Source organism: Gobio gobio, assembly GCF_949357685.1.
Source record: "Gobio gobio genome assembly, chromosome: 25".
NCBI classification, from domain to species: Eukaryota; Metazoa; Chordata; class Actinopteri; order Cypriniformes; family Gobionidae; genus Gobio; species Gobio gobio.
The window spans coordinates 27,175,727-27,194,364 of record NC_137121.1 but is presented as its reverse complement, the minus strand read 5'-3'; the positions used below and the strand labels follow the sequence as shown (position 1 = coordinate 27,194,364).

Genomic DNA, 18,638 nt, shown 5'->3' with positions numbered 1-18,638 from the left:
TTAATATCAAGCGGTGATTGGCCATCCTGTCAGCGCTGAGAAAAGTCATTCGCATCACATGACAATGACGTCAACGAGTTTCAGCAGCGATTTGAATAATACTTTACAGCTTTCTGTTTTTATCGTTTTATTTATTTATTTTTTTTTCGTTTTCTTTCCTTTAATTGTATTATTTATGTATATACTTGTTGTAGTCTATATTTGTTTAAAATGTTTCATTGTTTGTAATGTGACTGCCATTTAAATAATAATAATAATAATTTACAGCAGAATAATGATGACGCTCATCGGTTGTAATAACCATTTAAAAAAATCAAACAAACAAATGTATGTAAAAACTAATGTTTAATACAGCTTTAGCTACAAACCCATAGATATATACTGACCCCTTGTGTCTTTCACCTAAAACATGAATTCTTGCTTTATTCTAAATTTTTGAAGTTGTTTATTTAAATATTTTGAAAGATATTAATATCTTCAGTGTTCATAATGTTTTACTGAACTTTTAATGTGTATTTTTCTTTTGGTTACTATAAAAATAATAATTTCAATGTTATTAATCGCATTGCTGTAAACTAAAACATATCTTTGTAAACTCGTCACAGTTTTTATTATGAAAGAAATTAAGCATTATATAAATACAATATGGGTTTTGTTTTTGAATTTTTTCCCCCTCACATTCTTTGAGTTTTGTTTTCCAGTTATGTGTATCGTTGAACTGCATTCACATTAAAGTTATTGAAAAAGAAAAACTGTTTAGAATGAAGGAACTTCAAGGAAGCGTCGAGTCAAACAATAAATAGGCCGGGTAATTTGTATTACTCGATAATCGTACACGATTGGCTCTTGCACACTTTATGCAAATATCCTAATTGTGACTGACAGGGGATACATCCAATAAGAATCCAGATACGTGCTGACGTACGCACGTACACGTTCCGGTTATATTTAGGGCCTATTTAAGCACCAAGCCAGTCCACAGCAATACTGCCCTAGAGCTTGTCAAAAGCCGGTCATTGTCCAGCATCGAATATGTTGTAGCACATTCTCGTGTGCTACTACACTGAAATTAAAGTGCATTTATTATCCGTCGTATAACAATATTTATCCTGGAAGTACCAGTGTTGATTATCGGTTAGTTATTGATCAAGCCATCCTCCGCCCTACACATCTCACTGAAAGGACACCGATCTGGATTATTTGTTTCTACAGATGTTTCGTCTACTATAATGCAAGATGTATGCTGGTGCTCGGAAAAGGCTGCTCGACTGCTCATTACTTGTCCTTTTAACCGCCTCCACCTACTGAATATAATCGTAAACAGCTGAAAATCGTTGATATTTCGCGGTAAGTGATCATTTAGCAGGACGCAACAGTGTGTCCGCCCATATTTATGTAAAGCACAGCCTCCGAGCGCAGGCCATGTCGCCTGAAAGAGCAGAATTGATCAATTCCGTGTGATATTGTTGGGTTTCAACCCTTTAGACGCTTTGTCGGGATTGTCAATAGACATAAGAAGCTTTGTTAAAATGGATAATAACGTTATGGCAAGGTCATGATAAACGCTTGAGTCAATAGAGGCTTTTCAGACGCGGAACTTACAGCAAACCCAAAGGTAAAAACATAACTGAAAAGCTGTTCTGACATGCATGTTTACCCTGGCGAATATTTTAATAAAAGTACATGACAGAAGTGGTTTAATGTGAGCTTTGTGTATAATATTTATTCCAGTGTATTAATATAATCATAACACGCCCAAGTGAAATTCGGGCCCTGCGATATAATGGCGCTTATTATTTTGTCTTAACTAGATTTACAATCTAAATCACTTTATAATAGCGTAAGTAAATCATTTAACATGAAATGTTGCGTTGAAGGATTTAAATTCGTGGTACCCTGCTGTTGAGTCGACTCAATCTTAAATTAAACACGGTTTTGTAACCATTTCGTTGAGTTTTGTTTTTTGTTGACTGTATGTTGTTAAATGTATGTTGTGCACAATGTTGGGAAGGTTACTTTGGAAATGTAATGCGTTACAGATTACTAGTTACCCTATTTAAAATGTAAAAAGTAGTGTAACTATTTCAATTACTTTATTAATGTAACTGATTACTTTTTGGATTACTTTTCTAAATTTCTAACAATTTTCAACTGTTAAAAATGTTCAAACATTTAACCTCTGAAAAGTTATCTTTTAAGGTGCAGTGTGTAGTAAGTATTTGAAGATCTATTGACAGAAATGCAATATAATATACATAACTGTTTTCAGTGGTGTATAAAGACCTTACATAATGAACATAATGTTTTTATTACCTTTAGAATGAGCCATTTCTATCTACATACACCGCGGGTCCCCTTACAGTGACGTCACCATTTTGCGCCGCCATGTTTCTACAGTAGCCCTAAACGGACAAACCGCGCTGGGCGCTAGTCACTTTCTGCTCTCTCCAACGATTACATTTGTCGTGTTGGCCACCGTAGCTTCTCTGTGCTTTGAATGCGTGATTACAATTCACCTCACCACTAGATGCCGCTAAAATTTGTGCACATTTCTCCTTTAAGAGTGTATACACAATTCTAGATCATTATACTGTAGTAAAACATTGTTATTTTTTACATCAAAAGTTATATTCCATCTAAAATATCGTTTAGACTTCACCAATCGTTGTGTTAGTAGTTAAATGGCTCTATTTTGCTAGTCAAAACGGGACAAAGTAATAGAGAGATTTGTCCACTAGGTGGCGCTTAAGGTTATCATTCATCATAGGAGATGCTTCCTCTGGTTCGACATTGAAACCTCTGATGCCGATACCATTTTAATAGTTGGCAAATATATTTTGCACTGAACTGTTATATTTGCGCACTTCTCTAATTTCTGAATGGTGATTTTTACATTTCCAGCACTGGAATGCATTTTTATCACTCGCCATGGTATCAACTCTCAGACGGGTTGTAGCTTAAAGCTTTCAGCTGATTTCTGTGGATCAATGTAATTGGCAGACGTGGTGCGCTGCAAATGTAAAGAGCCAATCAAAAGCATCAGAATAGCATTGCTTTACTAAACAGCCTTTAAATGGCAGGAGGCATCGTGCACATCAAAAACGGCCAAAGCAACAAATTAATTTTATTCAACACATCCTAGATTTTACAGAAATGTAACCCTTTGTAATGGTCAACATTTTCATAAGTAACTGATCACTCATTGACCATGATCTTATTACTTGTTACTTATTCTATGTAATTATAAATATTTAAATGCTTTATTGTGGCGTTTATACATGCAAGGGGTTCTTATGTTCAGTAGAGTCTCTTGTTCGGAGAGAGGTTATTATTTTAATTTATGAGCTTCCATATATACCTTCTAATAATCATGTCAATCATCGATAATAACCAAATAAATCAATAAATTGCATCTTTTTCTGACGTTTTCCCAGCAGTGTTGTAACATAAGAACCTCCAAACATGATCAAAATATATATTTTTTAAATTTCAATTTTAAATTAAGTATGCCACTTAGACATGTAATCATTAAAAAAAGTCCTTCAGGGTGTAAGTGGCCTGGTTTTTAATTACTAAGTGAATGAAGAAAAATCTATCAAGCCTATATATTATTACTCATCTTTTGCGTTACCTCGTATTGTATTTTTACAATAGATTTCTTTTTTCCATTCACTTAGAAATTAAAAACCAGTCCACTTACACCCTGAAGGATTTTTTTTAATGATTTCAAAGTTGTCATGAAGGGCAGAATTAGCTGCATAGACCAAAACCACTTTTTGTACCAGGCTGTAGTGTTGTCAAAAGTACCGACCGCGATACCAATTCGGTACTGAAATGTAAAAAATGTGACTCGTTGAGCACTGTTGGGTGGAATCATAAACACCTCTGACTGGCCATTGTGCTCACACGCTCCTCAAATATGTCTGTGATTGGCTACAATGACCAGCACTTCAAAAACATGTTGTAAATGTACATCAATGACGCTTTTCACAGAGCGCTTACACCGATACACACGGGAGCTTTGAATACAGGCGCCTATCAGCGGACCGGTCGATGCCTGCTTGTGCTTTCAAACGCTCCCGCTTACAAAACATTTTCAACACTTCTATGCGTTGATCATTGTAGCCAATCGCAGACCCATCCGATGAGCGTGTGAGCACAATGGCCAGTCAGAGGCGTTTACGATTCCAGCTCAACAGTGCTCAAAGTGTCACATTATTAATTTCAGTACCGAATTGGTATCACGGTCAGTACTTTTGACAACACTACCAGGCTGTAAACATGTTTTTTTTCTGCTGTAAAGTTGGGCATTTTAACATGTGGCTCAATGAGATTCTGCTTCCTTTTGGAGCCTGTCCCCAGTGGCCAATCGATGAATTGCAGTTTAAGTCAATATGTTTAAGTCATGTATGAATTAGCTTACTCAAATATTTGAAGTTAATACTCAATAAAAATCTGCAAGTTCTGCTAACTTAAACTTAAAATTTCTTAAAGTATTTGATGTAACCGATTGCCTACATTTGGGGGGGGGTTCCAACTTATTCAGGTTTACAGTGTGTTTAGATTAATTTTGATGTATCTAAAGTGGATTTAAAGCATCAGCTCGAACTGCTTATTGATTCTCATGTTTTTTTTTCTGCTGCAGGTGAAGAATGACAGAATATAAGCTTGTGGTGGTGGGTGCTGGAGGCGTGGGCAAGAGCGCTCTCACCATCCAACTCATCCAGAACCACTTCGTGGATGAATACGACCCAACCATAGAGGTGAGGCACGCTGTCTCGGGCGCTGTCAGGACGCTCACTTTCTACTGCCACACAAAGATGTGAAACTCACCCTTACGTAAATTTGCAAAACATGTACTGTTAAAGATTCAACAGTGCAATCCGGTTATTCTGGTTATGAAACAAGGTGGTTACCAGGTGGAATGCCTTTTGTGTTCCCTTTCACTTTTCTGGCATAGCGTCAATTTCACTTCTCTGGTCGAAAAGTGTAGTGTTTTTTTTTTTTTTTTTGGTACATTTTCTTTTGGATCGTTTGTTTTGTAGAGACAAATATTCTTTGGAATAATGGATGAATTGGTTGAAATAAGGAGCATGCATTGAAAATGCTGAAAATAAATATTTTCATTATTTTATGTTCGCTTATACACCCGTATTGGTAGAATTAGTCAACACTTAAATGATCACTTTAAGGAGCCATTTACACAACACCGTTTTCAATGAAACAGACCATTTTTTAATGGCTTTTGGACGTTAATTTGCACAAAAAATAAAAACCGCAAACTTTTGAAAACGGGGTTCAAAGTGCACGTTTTTGAAAACAATGCTGATATTGTCTCACTGTAAACTACAAAAACACGAATTTGTGAAAACTCAGTCATGCGCATGTGTTTAGAGTGGTGCTGGTATGCCGTCACTTTGTAGGCCAGTTAACGTAACACTGGTTCCCTTGACAGAAACCCAAAAGGATTTTCCCATAGGCTTTTGGATTATCTCAAAAAACAAGCTCTGTGATCAACAAAAGTTTGATACTTACACGTTTTGTCCATCAAGATATTTTTCACAGATGAACACAACTTTTATGAATTGAAGCCAGAAGTAAACAGCTAATGGTAGGCTATAAACGGACTACACCACGGTCCCACAACTTCAATGTCACCATCATTTTCAGTTTTTATCTAAAATCATTTTCCCGGAACTTTTGAGTTAGACTAGTTTATAAGAGCACAATTATGAGGTTGTAAAAGCGGACTGAGCTTACCTTTTCGTCGTGATGGCGTTTATTCTCCTTGACAGCCTCTGTAGTCCCATTTAGCCACTTGTTAGCAACCGCCTTTTTCAAGACACGTAACCGCAAAAAATCCCGAGTAGGGTAGTACTGATGTATTATGTCGTAGAATAAAACATGAAAGTGTCTTGAGCTTGTGTTCATCGCAGATGCTATTTTAAAGTGTCCTAATTTAGTTTTAAAGGTCTCCAACAACAGGTTTACAGGCAAGGTCAAAAAACAGTTTATTTTTCTCATAATATACATTGCACATCGCCACATACTCAATGATTCTCAAACGACTCGATGGATGAATCGGACTCTCTCTAAATCCATCCTTTCCGCAAGCTACCCTGCTCTGATTGGTTAGATGGGCCAGTCTGTTGTGATTGGACAACCGCTTACAGAGTGCATTTCGGAAACAAATGCCCATTACCATAGCTGAACTGCAGATCCATCCGAAGGCTTCCTAAAGCTCATCGTCTGTAGCGAGAACGTCGATTTTACACTAATCCCAGTGCGAGTCCGAATCGATGATGAAACATTGGAAGAACTAATTATTCAACCTGAACCTTGAGCAGGACGTTTCTTAGTGATGCTACTCAGTTTGCGGTACATTATGAGATGTTACAACTGTAATTCCTCACCATCAGCATTAACAAGTGTACGTTCATCAACAAACCCGTGTGTGTGCACATGTGGGAACTGTATCAATAGAAGTGCATACGTTAGCCGAGCACTAACATGAATGACTGAAAAGTTTGCAAAACAAATCTTGCTCCATCCATTATCTTTACTCAAAGTAGTAAGAACAACAGACAATCTGCTTTAATAGACTCCGTTTTAGGTAATACTGCAGCCCACAGCTGATTTACAGTAGCATTTCAGTAAGGCAGTAATAACGTGAGTAGCCGGAGACCTACACAATATGAAACACAAACACATTGTAGAGCACAGCATCTTCTCAACATGATGCTATCCAGTATCTGCTGCGGTGTTTGAGGGGGGTTCAAGTTTTTCAAGTTCTTTTTTTGGACATTTTACGGATGTTTGGTTTCAGTAAAACAAATTTTGGGATATTTCAGGCTTGAGTATTGTTAGTCTGTTAGTTCAGACCAAGTGTGCCACCCGAGTCCTGAAATGTGAAGCCAGCCCATCTCGATCGCCCCCAGGTGGCTGGATGCAGTATAGGTCATAAAACACGCCTTCTCCATGAAATGTAATGGGACATAGACAAACTAAACTATCAAATTACACTTCAGGTTTCTGTTATTTTAGGCTGTTTTTATCATACTGATGTAAGTTCAATGAAAGTGTTTGATGCTATATAATGGGGGTGTGACGTTCTGATTGACAGCTGAGGTTGACAGCTTCTCTGAGCAAAGTAATCACAGAGGCACCAACGGGCATTTTTGGGGAACTTTGGGAGGAGCTTTAATCTCTACATTTCCATAACTGTTTATTTTTACACAACATCTTTGTTGATTGGGCAGGACCTTAATATCGCGGCTCCACTTTGTGCTCACTACTGCGCAGACTTGGACTCCAAGATGCCAGCGCCATATTTGAACACTGGCGACCTCGCTTACATCAATGGAAGATAGTGAAGGCTCGTCATCCATTATTATTATTTGTGTTTTTTTTACAGTCTATGGTTCAGACTGATGGCAGAAGGTCTGGGCTCTGTAGCGGTTTTCATTGGCTAAGGACCACCCAGTGGCTGTCTGACTGACATATAACGCAACCAATCACACTTTTTTTTTTTTCATGTTTAGGGGCATGAAAGTGTAACATTGATGTCCCGACAATAACAGACCAGAGTGTAAAACTCTTGGATGTTTATGCTGTGAAGTTCAAATGCTTTTGAAAATCCAGCATTTAGTTGATCCTGATAAGTGCTCATTGTCAAAGTTGTAAACACAATGGCGTTCTTCTTCTGTTAGGGGGTTTGGCGCCACAGTGGCTTTGTTTCCAGGCGGACCGTTAAAGAACGCAACACCCACTTCTCCCGGAAAACCTGTAGAATTCAAACAATCAGATGACAACTGAGTCATTTCCAATTTTATGTGCCATATGCTTTAGCCGTTCAGCTCACGGTCCATGGGCGTGACGTACTAGAGTATTGTAATACTGTGATCAATTGACTTTACAGGACTATTAGAGTTTGGGATTGTGATACTGCGCCACATGCTCAAAATATAATTTTACTTGTGCAGGACTCCTACAGGAAGCAGGTGGTGATTGACGGGGAGACCTGTCTGCTGGACATCTTGGACACTGCCGGTCAGGAGGAGTACAGCGCCATGAGGGACCAGTACATGAGGACAGGGGAGGGATTCCTTTGTGTCTTTGCCATCAATAACACCAAGTCCTTCGAGGACATTCACCACTACAGGTGAGGGTTAGCTTGAAACTGAATACGGTGCAGAATCAGGTCTGTAAAGCGCTAAAACGCCTCACAAATCAAAATATCCTCTGTGTGCTTTTGCAGAGAGCAGATAAAGCGAGTAAAGGACTCTGAGGACGTCCCGATGGTCCTGGTGGGGAACAAGTGTGATCTTCCGTCCCGCAGTGTGGACACAAAGCAGGCTCAGGATTTAGCACGTAGCTACGGCATTCCATTCATAGAGACCTCAGCAAAGACGAGACAGGTATGGAAAACCGAGACGGCCGTGTTGGACAAATAAATGAAAATAAAACTGAAGTTTTGACAGTGACTACGTTTTACATGTGCACCAATAATGTGATTTTATTTCAAACAATCAGAGTGAGGATTTATTCGCAGCAGGTTTTACATGACACAAGCAAACCTCTTCACTCCCCATTTGCATGCATTTTTTATTATTCTGATTATTATTCATTATTCGCACAAAAAGAATGCAAAAAAAGTCTTCATTTCTATGGTTTCGACCGTCAATATACTGCATTATATTCACGTCGCACAACGTTGTCAAAATGTACTCCGTTTTTTTTCAGCACCCCAAAAATGTGCTGTTTTTTTTACCGCTTTGTTTGAAGCAGTTTCATACCTATACATGATAACTGCGTGACAGTTTAATAGACACAGGATAGTCATCGTCATTGAAGAGATCGCAATCTTTTAGCGATTTAAAAGCTCTGGATTGATTGAAATATTGTTTGCACTAGGTAAAGTTTAATTGCAATATTGCTATTATAATCACATTATGAGGGTGCATGTAAACCAGACCATTGTGAGATTTTTATTTTAACTGATTTAAAGCTGTTTTGAAGACAACATGAAATCAAAACCGACTCATTTTTCTTAATGAATGTCCTTGGTTGTATTGTGCACCATTTTGTAATTGGTATGTATATAAATATATATATTTTAATAATCCGTTTCCTAATCTCTACAACAGCTTTTTATGGTTTTATGCAATTTTAATTATCCTATAATTTGACTGTACAACGTGGTATTCCGATGGATAAAGTTACCCAACCCTACTGTTTTCTTTCACAATATTATTTTCTCAAAAATGCATCATTATGGAAGTTAAATGAGTTGTGAAAGCCATTTCATGTTGTCTTTAAGACCTTGTTAATATATTGTGGTGTTCAATGTGATTTGAAATCTATAATCAAAGTCGACTAATTATAGTCCTTATAGAATACATTATACCATATATAGAATGAGTCTCTTAAAGGGATAGTTCACCCCAAAATGAAAATTGTCATTAATTCCTTATACTCATGCTGTTCCAAACCCAGAAGACCTTCGTTCATCTTTGATTTCATCAAAAATATCTTCATTTGTGTTAGAGCTCTCTGACCCCTCAATAGACAGCTATTTAATTACTACCTTTCTGGACCTTGAAAGTGGTAAAGACATCGATAAAAGAGTCCATGTGACTCCAGTGGTTCAACCTTAATGTCATGAAGTGACGAGTACTTTTTGTGTGCAAAAAACAACCAAAAATAATGACTTTATTGAAGAATTTCTTCTATTCTGTGTCAGTTTCTGCAAAACACTACTTTTTGTGCACGAAGCAAAAAGAATACTTTTTGTTTTTATTACATTAAGGTTGAACCACTGTAGTCACATGGACTATTTTTAACGATTTTCCTACCTTTCTGTACCTTGAAAGTGTTAATTGTGTTGCTGTCTATGGAGGGATCAGAGAGGTCTCGCATATCAGCAAAAATAATATCCGTATTTGTGTTCTGAAGATGAACGAAGGTCTTACGGGTTTGGAACCAGAAATTTTGTTTTTGTGTGAACTAACCCTTTTAAAGCCTTTCAAGAATATGCCAGGGTCACATTTCACCCCAAAATCAAAGGATAGAAATTATATTTTAAATAGTATATTAGCCTTACAGTTGTTTTCATGACAGTTTAGCACATGTATTTAAATTCAAATAAATTTAGAAGCATAAAAGTATACATTGTAGTATTTCTTGTACTGCTGTTTTGAGGTAACCGTGATCTGGACTAGGTTTTGTTACATTCACATACCAGATTAAGGCAGTTCAAGTGTGTAGAACTGTAGGAAAGTTGGCCAGTGTGTGCTGTTGTTTTACACTGGCTTCATGCATGAGTTCATTGTGACGGGCTTTATGAATAATCAATCAGGTGCACATCACAGAACACAACTGATCTGGCTCTGGGTTTGTGCCTGGTCTCTCTTGTGCATTTGTTATCATTTGTCTGTGTTTGATTTCACCCTAAGATAAATTAATCCTTTAATAACAAAGATTGCGATTTGGATTGATTGATCGTGGGTTCAATCACTATAAATCATCTGGGGATATTGAACTGCTCATGTTTATAAATCAGGGCAGACGCTCTGCAGTGCTTAAATCACAACTCCTTATGGTGCTGGGGAATAATAAAGGCTTCTGAATTCATTTCTTTTCTGTTTCGAGCCACACATGCCACCCGCTGACACCACAGTGCTGTTTTCAACACCCGACAATTCCCTCTCTGGCTGCAAGCTGAAAGATCTGTGTACTTGTTTAATTTCAGATTCACTTTTCAATTATTTTAAATCCAGTGGTGTTCAGGGACACAATTAAGGGTACGTTTATACGACAGTGATGTACTTAAAACGTACAGATCATACACCCGGCGCAATGCGACGCAAATGTTTTTTGCTAGTTTCAGTCTGACGCAGTTATCATTTTCATGTCCAGTGCCACATTGTTTAATTAGCAAATGCCCTCGCACCCATCTCTTCGCCCATGGGCATCCTGGTCTGAAAACGAGGTGTGTGTTTTTGTTATATTAAGGGCGTGTGTTAGTAATATGCACCTATAAGCGGGTGCACAGCGCACGTAAACTCTGCTTATTACACGCACAGTAAAAATAAAAAGGATTCCTTGCTGACCATGTTAATAGCGAATCCACCGTGGTGCAAGCGCAACTGGCTTTTAAAGGGAATGGGAGATGAGACTCTGATCGGTTTATTGCACGTTATGCCCGAAACACACCCTACAACCCTTTTGGACCATGCGCCTTTTTTGTTGTTAAACTAGCAAAAGTGGATTCGGACACCTGTGCCATGCACTTCAGACCATGTGCTCAGATCGTTAAAATAGGGCCCTAAAAAGTTTAATTTGCGTTTATGATATGGTAACATTGTTCAACAGGATCCGCGAAAAGATTAAAGAATGCTGTATTCATGCCAGGCCAGTAGATGGCGATGTCCCTTTGTAAAGAAACACTACGGGCCTATAGACTGAACACTTAATACACATGCATGACCGGTTTCACAAATTCACATTTTTGTAGTTTAAACGGAAATAAAATGCTATTTTCATAAATGAACGGCAAAAACCCATAAAATGTAGTTTTTTTTGTTAAACTGTTGTGTAAACTACCCCTAATTGAGAAACTCTTCTACAATATTGCAAAGATGCTGTATGCCATGGAAAAACCTGGCTTTTTTGTGGGGGAAAAAACATAATTATGCCAGTTTCCCTTTAAATTCCCAGAAATAAAGTGGGGAAAAACACCACTATTAATTATGCCAGCACTATGTGGGTAAACTTTATAGTTTCAGTGGATTCCTGAAATCCATTTGCGACCATATTCCTCTTCTCAGTAATAACGGCTGTGCGTTCCTTAACACTGAAGGGAGTTGTGTTTTGCACTGCAGAGAGTGGAAGATGCCTTTTATACTCTGGTACGGGAGATCAGGCAATACCGGCTAAGAAAACTCAGTAAAGAAGAAAAGACGACACAATGCATCAAGCTTAAAAAATGTGTTTTGATGTGAGAGGGGTAAGTTTAAAGCGCTGCCCATCTGCAATCCAGGTGTTGGGTACGACATCTGCTCTACACTTTTCACTTGTTCTGGGGTCAATCTCATGAAAACTGTCAAAGAAATATCCAGGTCATATTTCACCCCAAAATTATACGATATCATAAAAAAAGCCTATTTTTAGGACCGTTAAAGCGTTAGTTCACCCAAAAATGAAAATTGTCATCTGCTCACCCTCATGTCATGCCAAACATGTCGATCAGAAAACGAATAAAAATATTTTTTAATAAAATCGGAGCAATTTTTGTCCCTCTATTGACAGTTACGCAACAACCACCTTTACACTTGAAAAAGTTCAAAGACATTGTAAAATGAATCCAAATGATTTGAGCAGTTGAGTCCAAATGTTCTGAAAAGACATGATCGCTTTAAACAGCCTTAATTATTCAATCTGTTTATCATATATTCACACTTATTGATTTATCGATTGATTGATTGTAATTGCTGCACTGAATTTAATGCATTTTCAATTAATTAATTTTTCCAGAAATTAAGTTATTTTTTTACTTGCTGAATTTATTGAATGCTTATTAACTTAGATAAATAATATTTGTCTGGATTTCTTTGTGTGTATTTATTTACTTGATTAAATTCAGTACAACTACTATTTTAATTTTCATTTAAATATGTAATTATTCAGACAGGAATTTAAATTGTATTTATTGTGATTGTTGCACTGAATTTAATTTATTATATTTTTTTTTTTTAAGGCTCTATATATAATGCAAATATTATACACGCATACATGTATTATTACTTTTATTTTGAATGTGATTAATCATTTGACAGCCCTTTATTATTTTATATTATATTAATTATAATATTTATTATATATTAATTCATTTGAGGGGAAAGTGTGCTTGAATGACTGTCATGTAAATGTCACAATTCAGCAAAAAAGTGTTCTTCTAAACATGTTCTATATCAAAATATAATGTATCATTATTGCTGGTTTTTGGGATGAAATATGACCGTTTCTTTGTGAGATTCACGCTCTTATTTAAAACCATCACTTGTTCATTTCCTTTACTTATTTTCACTATTCTTTCAGGAAGGGTTTGGTGAACATGATCTCTTTTAACCCTGATATGAGACCAGTTTTAATGTCGTTATATGTGTGGAATATGGCTGCAAACGTTGGGCATAGCTCTGTGACAAATATTTGATGCTTTAATGCTTTACATAATCACCTCAACTTCTTGTTTTCCCTTTTGTTTTGAAGGGCGTGGACGACGCGTTTTATACTTTAGTCCGAGAAATCCGGAAACACAAGGAGAAGATGAGCAAAGAGGGCAAGAAGAAAAAGAAGAAATCCAAAACAAAATGTGTATTAATGTGAACACGCCTTTCCTGTCATTACAGACTCAAAAAGAAAAGAAAAAGTTCCACAACTGCATTTTGTACATTACACTAAATTATTAGCCTCTTCAGAATACAGAATGAATCCCTATTCTACTTGCTTTCTTAAAAGAAATAAGCTTTACTTCTCGTTCGGTGCCAGTTGCCCCAAAGTGTTGGTCCCTTGACGCCTTGTATGGCTTATTTTATCGGGTGGGCTGTCAGAATTGGTTTTTATTTTGCAGTTGGTTGATCTAGAGTAGTTTTTTAAAGGTGTGGATTTAAAAGCATTCTTTTGGTGTGCTGTATGAGAACTAGCCGTGTAGCTGACGGGAAATTTGCATGTGATTTCGCTCGATTTTTACAGGAACTGAAACTTTGAGGAATTATTTTTGAGGACCAACACTTCCTGGGAGGCGTTTTGATACATTATCACTGTGTATGACCCTGCCTTTGGATGTCCCAGACTTCCAAAAACCACTTGCATGTGAACTTCCATTGTAGTCGGATTAACGCGCCCTCTCTCTAAAGCCATGGTAATGTGTATATATGGTGAAATCTTAACCACGTTAACCTTATTTCCCTGTTTGCATGCTGAGTTCTGTTAAACTTCCAGGGAACTGTAATGCGTTGAATACTGTATAATAGCCACTGTTGTGTAGAGAGGATTTTCTCAGCTGGTCCAAACTGGCCATTATTAATTTCTGATATTTTCAAGTAATTTTAGTTTTTACCTCAGTTGGTTTTGAGACTTTTGGTGATGGCAACTCCATTTAAAATCTACCATTTTTCAAATAGTTTTAAGGGATAATGTACAATAACACAAAAAAATCAGGTGATTAGGATATAGACGCAGAAATGGTCAATTATACTTTTTATCAATCAATCTCTATATAAAAATACAAAGCTGCAGTTGACCAATCAGAATCAAGTATTCCAGAGAGTGTATAATAATGATTCGAAACTTTCTTTTCTGTAAGGATCTACACTAGTGAAAGCCTCACTACTGCATTCAGAGGAGGATTTTTATTATGAATATTTACCCTCTTGTGCCCAGCCAAACTGCGCCTTAGAAGTCTGAATAATTACATTGAAATGTTTTTTGCGAAGAGGTGCGTTTACACGACAACGTTTTCAACTGAAATCAGAACACTTTTTATGGGATCTGGACGCTGACTGCTGTGTTTTGGGGGCCTGAAAACCTAGAGGTCGACCGATTAATCGGCACCGATAAACAATCGTTATCGGCAAAAATCCATACGGATAGTTTTTACGGGTTGCGCATGTTGCCGGAGCGGCTGAGAAGGGTCCGCTGGCATTACACACTACAAGAGCAGCCTCTAGAGGCGATATAAAAACGGTCACTGGACGCCTCATGGAGTTTGTTTTGACACGTGAGGCTGCGTGCTGCACAAAGTGGGACACTTCAGATACGGATTTAAAACAATGAAACGGTATGTATATAGTACACTACCGTACGTGTTTTCATATTATAAAGTAGTTATTTTAGTTGATTAGATGCTGCGTTAGTGGAGAACAGCAGTATGTTGGCCGTCAAGGCTGAGGGGAGGCTAACCCCTTTATTACGCCACACGTCTGCATTTCGCGGTATGGCTCCGACATGGCCACCGTAGCTGATAGCAGCCATTTTAGTCAATGCTTGTGGCACATTTCAGAAGTGACTCTCTGCGCTGCTTCGCTAAAGATTGGCACCATGTCTTTTTTTTTCTTTTTTTTTATGCACGCCATGTCTATTTTTGACGGACGCCACATCCAAGCCACACAGTTTGAATACAAAAGATGATTATCTATTTTAAATGACTAAAACACAGCTACAAATCTTTAATCCTTGTCGTTCATAACTGAACTTTAACTTTGTCTGCACGCTATAGCCAGTGTTGAGGAATAAGTAGTTACATTTAATTAGATTACGTAATTTAATTACAAAATACATGTAACCGTAATCAGTTACGGAGAATTTTTTTTTAATTAGTTCCTAATGAAAATATTAGTGTTTACACGGGGGTTACATCTGTTTTCTGTAAAACGCTTGGATATGTTGAATACATGAAGCATGATGTCTCCTGCCTTTTTAAAGGCCTTTTAGTAAAGCAATGCTATTCTGATGCTTTTGATTGGCTCTTGTTTGAATTTGCAGCGCACCACATCTGCCAATTACATTAATCCACATTGCCGCTGAAAGGCTACAATCCGTCTGAGAGTTGCCACGATGGCGAGTGATAATGTGTTTCAGTGCTGGAAAATAGAAAAGTAATCCAAAAGTAATCAGTTACATTACTTTAATAAAGTAATTGAAAAAGTTACACTACTTACTACATTTTAAATAGGGTAACTTGTAATCTGTAACCTATTACATTTCCAAAGTAAGCTTCCCAACACTGGTTATAGCACAACAAAGTACATAGCAAAAAAACACAAAAATAAACTATTAAAACGGACTAAACATAACCATTTAGCCCATGATAGAACCCCCAAACTCAAGAACAATCAAGAAAAACATTGGACAGGCAAATTTCGTGGTTTTGCGAATCGAAGTGCTCCTGGTTTGAGTTGACACAAAAGTAAGACGGATCAAAACCTCATTGTGCAGTATAAATAAGGGGTAACATTTATTAGTACCAAAACATTGTGTTAAAAACATGCAAATCTGGCCCAAATGGCATTTTGTATAAAAGTTCAGCATTTTTATGTTATACATGTTTTCATTCAGTATCTATTTTAAAAACTATCGGTTGATTTATCGGTTACCGGCCAGCGTGGTCCAACCTAGTTCTCGCTAAAGTCAACTATTGGTCGACCTCTACTAATTAAACCACACTTTTGAAAACGGGTTTCAATGCGCACATTTTTTGAAACGACACTGCTATTGTCTCTGTGTGTAAACTACAAAATGCTAATTTGTGAAATCGGTGACGTAATACGCATGCGCATGAAGTGTTCAGTCTATTGGTGCGTACTGTTTCTTTTCAAAGTGACATTGCCACCTACTGGCCTGGCAGCACAATACAGCATTTTAGTTGTTTTCGCGGATCCTTGTGAACGGGGATCGTTTTGACAACACCGTCGTCTATATGCGAAAAGTGCGACGGAAAAACATTTCCGTTTGTATTACATCGTTGTAGTGTAAACGTACCCTAAATTGAGATTGACGAATATAACGTACTACTAGTTAATTGTGGTGCAAATGTATGTGGAAAAAGGAATAAAACAAATGCCTTGTTCGTTTCTGCTGCCATCATTGCTCTGTTGGTTCTAGAAGCTTATAAGTTCTAATCGATTCAAAGCTTTCCTTTGAGCTCTTAAATTTCAAAGAGGCACTCGTGATCCAGTACTATGGTAAAATGTGGTTGTGGTTCTAGTTAGGAGGGCAAATTTTCAGCCATCACTCAAACCAAAGAGAGTGATATAAAGATTTATGTTGTGTGGCAATACTTGTGATGTCATGAGATGATGTCATTTATAGGAGATTTACAATATACAAGCAGAATGTTGCTTTAAAACCTTCGGTGAGCTGTTTTATCATGCGTCCTTAACCGTTACTAGTTTTGCTTTTCTGATCATTTGACTGTATGACTAATACCAAGAAATCTAAACGCTCAATAAATCAGGATGTACACTCTTATGCAAAGTTAAAAGGATTTTAAGTGATTTCTGTTCCCTTTAAAATCATTTGTTTAATAGCCGTCTGTAACGCAAGTAGCAAAGTCATTAGATATTTTTTGAATCATTTCTGAAATGTCTGTCTGTGCCAATTGCAAATGTTGATAAAATGGTTCATGTATAAACTGTATGGACCTTGTTTTAACAGCCTTTGTACGGTTGTGATTAAAGATGAATATTTTGTAAATTGTGCTTATTTTTTGGTTTTAATTAATTGAACGACGCTTAATTGTAATTAAGGGTCACGTGTTAACGTCTGAGAAAGTGCCGATCTGAGGTCATCTTCTGCCTCTCATGTTTTGGTGAATGTGACTATTTTAGGATGGAAAAAGCTGTTCTCAGATCAGCACTGTTTTATAAATACAACCCAATCCTGTTTTTCCCCATTAATCTTACCAGTCTTATTTAATGTGCAATTAAAAAATAAGTACATAAAACCCACTGGAGAGTCTCTGTGTTTGTTTGTTTGTTTGTTGCTTAATAACGAATGCTTTGTAAAACGGTAAAGAATACTGTTGTTAATGGTGTGAAATGGATTTAAAAGTTAATTTTGCTAACATTTTCTTTTCATGGGTGAATCTCATAACTCATTAGAACACATCCAAATTATATTTCACACACTTATACACCGTTTAGGCATAATATTATGATCAAAAGTGGTCCAAGGAAGGAACTGTGGTGAACCGGCGACAGGGTCATGGCATGCCAAGGCTCATTGATGCACGTGGGGAGCGAAGGCTGGCCCGTGTGGTCCGATCAAACAGGCGCGCTACTGTAGCTCAAAATGCTCAAGAAGTTAATGGTGGTTCTGATAGAAAGGTGTCATAATGTTATGCCTGATCGATGTATATCGTCAAGAAAATGTTACAATGGACAAAAACAAATATTTATTTTTGTCCACCCAAATTCTTTTGCTCTTCAAAGCAGCATTCATTTGCTCAGCAATAAAGTAAAACCAGTAATATTGTGAAATATTATTACAATTTAAAAAAACTTTCCTAGTTGAATATATTTTAAAATATAATTAATTCCTGTGATGCAAAGCTGTATTTTCAGCATCATTCCAGTCTTCAGTGTCACGTGATCCTTCAGAAATCTTTCTAATATGATTTGCTGCTCAATAAACATTTCTGATTATTAGTATCAATGTTGAAAACAGTTGTGCTGTTTCATATGCTTGTGGAAACTGATAAATCCCCCAGGGTTCTTTGATAAATAGGAAGCATTTATATGAATCAGAAACCTTTTCTAACATTGTAAATGTCTTTACTGTCACCTTTGACCAATTTATTGCATTCTTGAAGAGTAGAAGTATAATTAAAAAAAAAAAATCTTACTGATGCAAAACATTTGAACAGTATAGTGTGTATATATTCTTCATGAGGTTCACTCTTCTGTGTGCAAGTCTTTTCTGTGCCACAAAGTGGCACTATTCTCTCATGCCACAATATAATAGTTTCTCAGAAGGTCTTCTGTAATGCCATCCTAACAGAATTAAAATTACAGGCACTCTCAATAACTCCCTGATTTAATCCAGGGCACGATATCATTTCTTTGGCGTAATTACATTCT

General features: G+C 37.0%; 1 protein-coding gene across 2 annotated transcripts; it reads left to right on the top strand.

Moving 5' to 3' along the window:
• The first annotated feature begins 950 nt into the window (after positions 1-950).
• On the top strand, positions 951-17,506 carry kras (v-Ki-ras2 Kirsten rat sarcoma viral oncogene homolog). 2 transcript variants are annotated; one of them, XM_079809426.1, is made up of 5 exons: positions 951-1,615; positions 4,646-4,763; positions 7,983-8,161; positions 8,258-8,417; positions 13,270-17,506. In XM_079809426.1, exons 2-5 carry the CDS (start codon positions 4,653-4,655, stop codon positions 13,384-13,386), a joined length of 567 nt encoding a protein of 188 aa, XP_079665552.1. In that variant the 5' UTR covers positions 951-1,615; positions 4,646-4,652; the 3' UTR covers positions 13,387-17,506. The 2 variants fall into 2 exon arrangements, with proteins under 2 accessions (XP_079665552.1, XP_079665551.1); XM_079809425.1 differs by having other exon boundaries at positions 974-1,347.
• Positions 17,507-18,638: the final 1,132 nt, after the last annotated feature.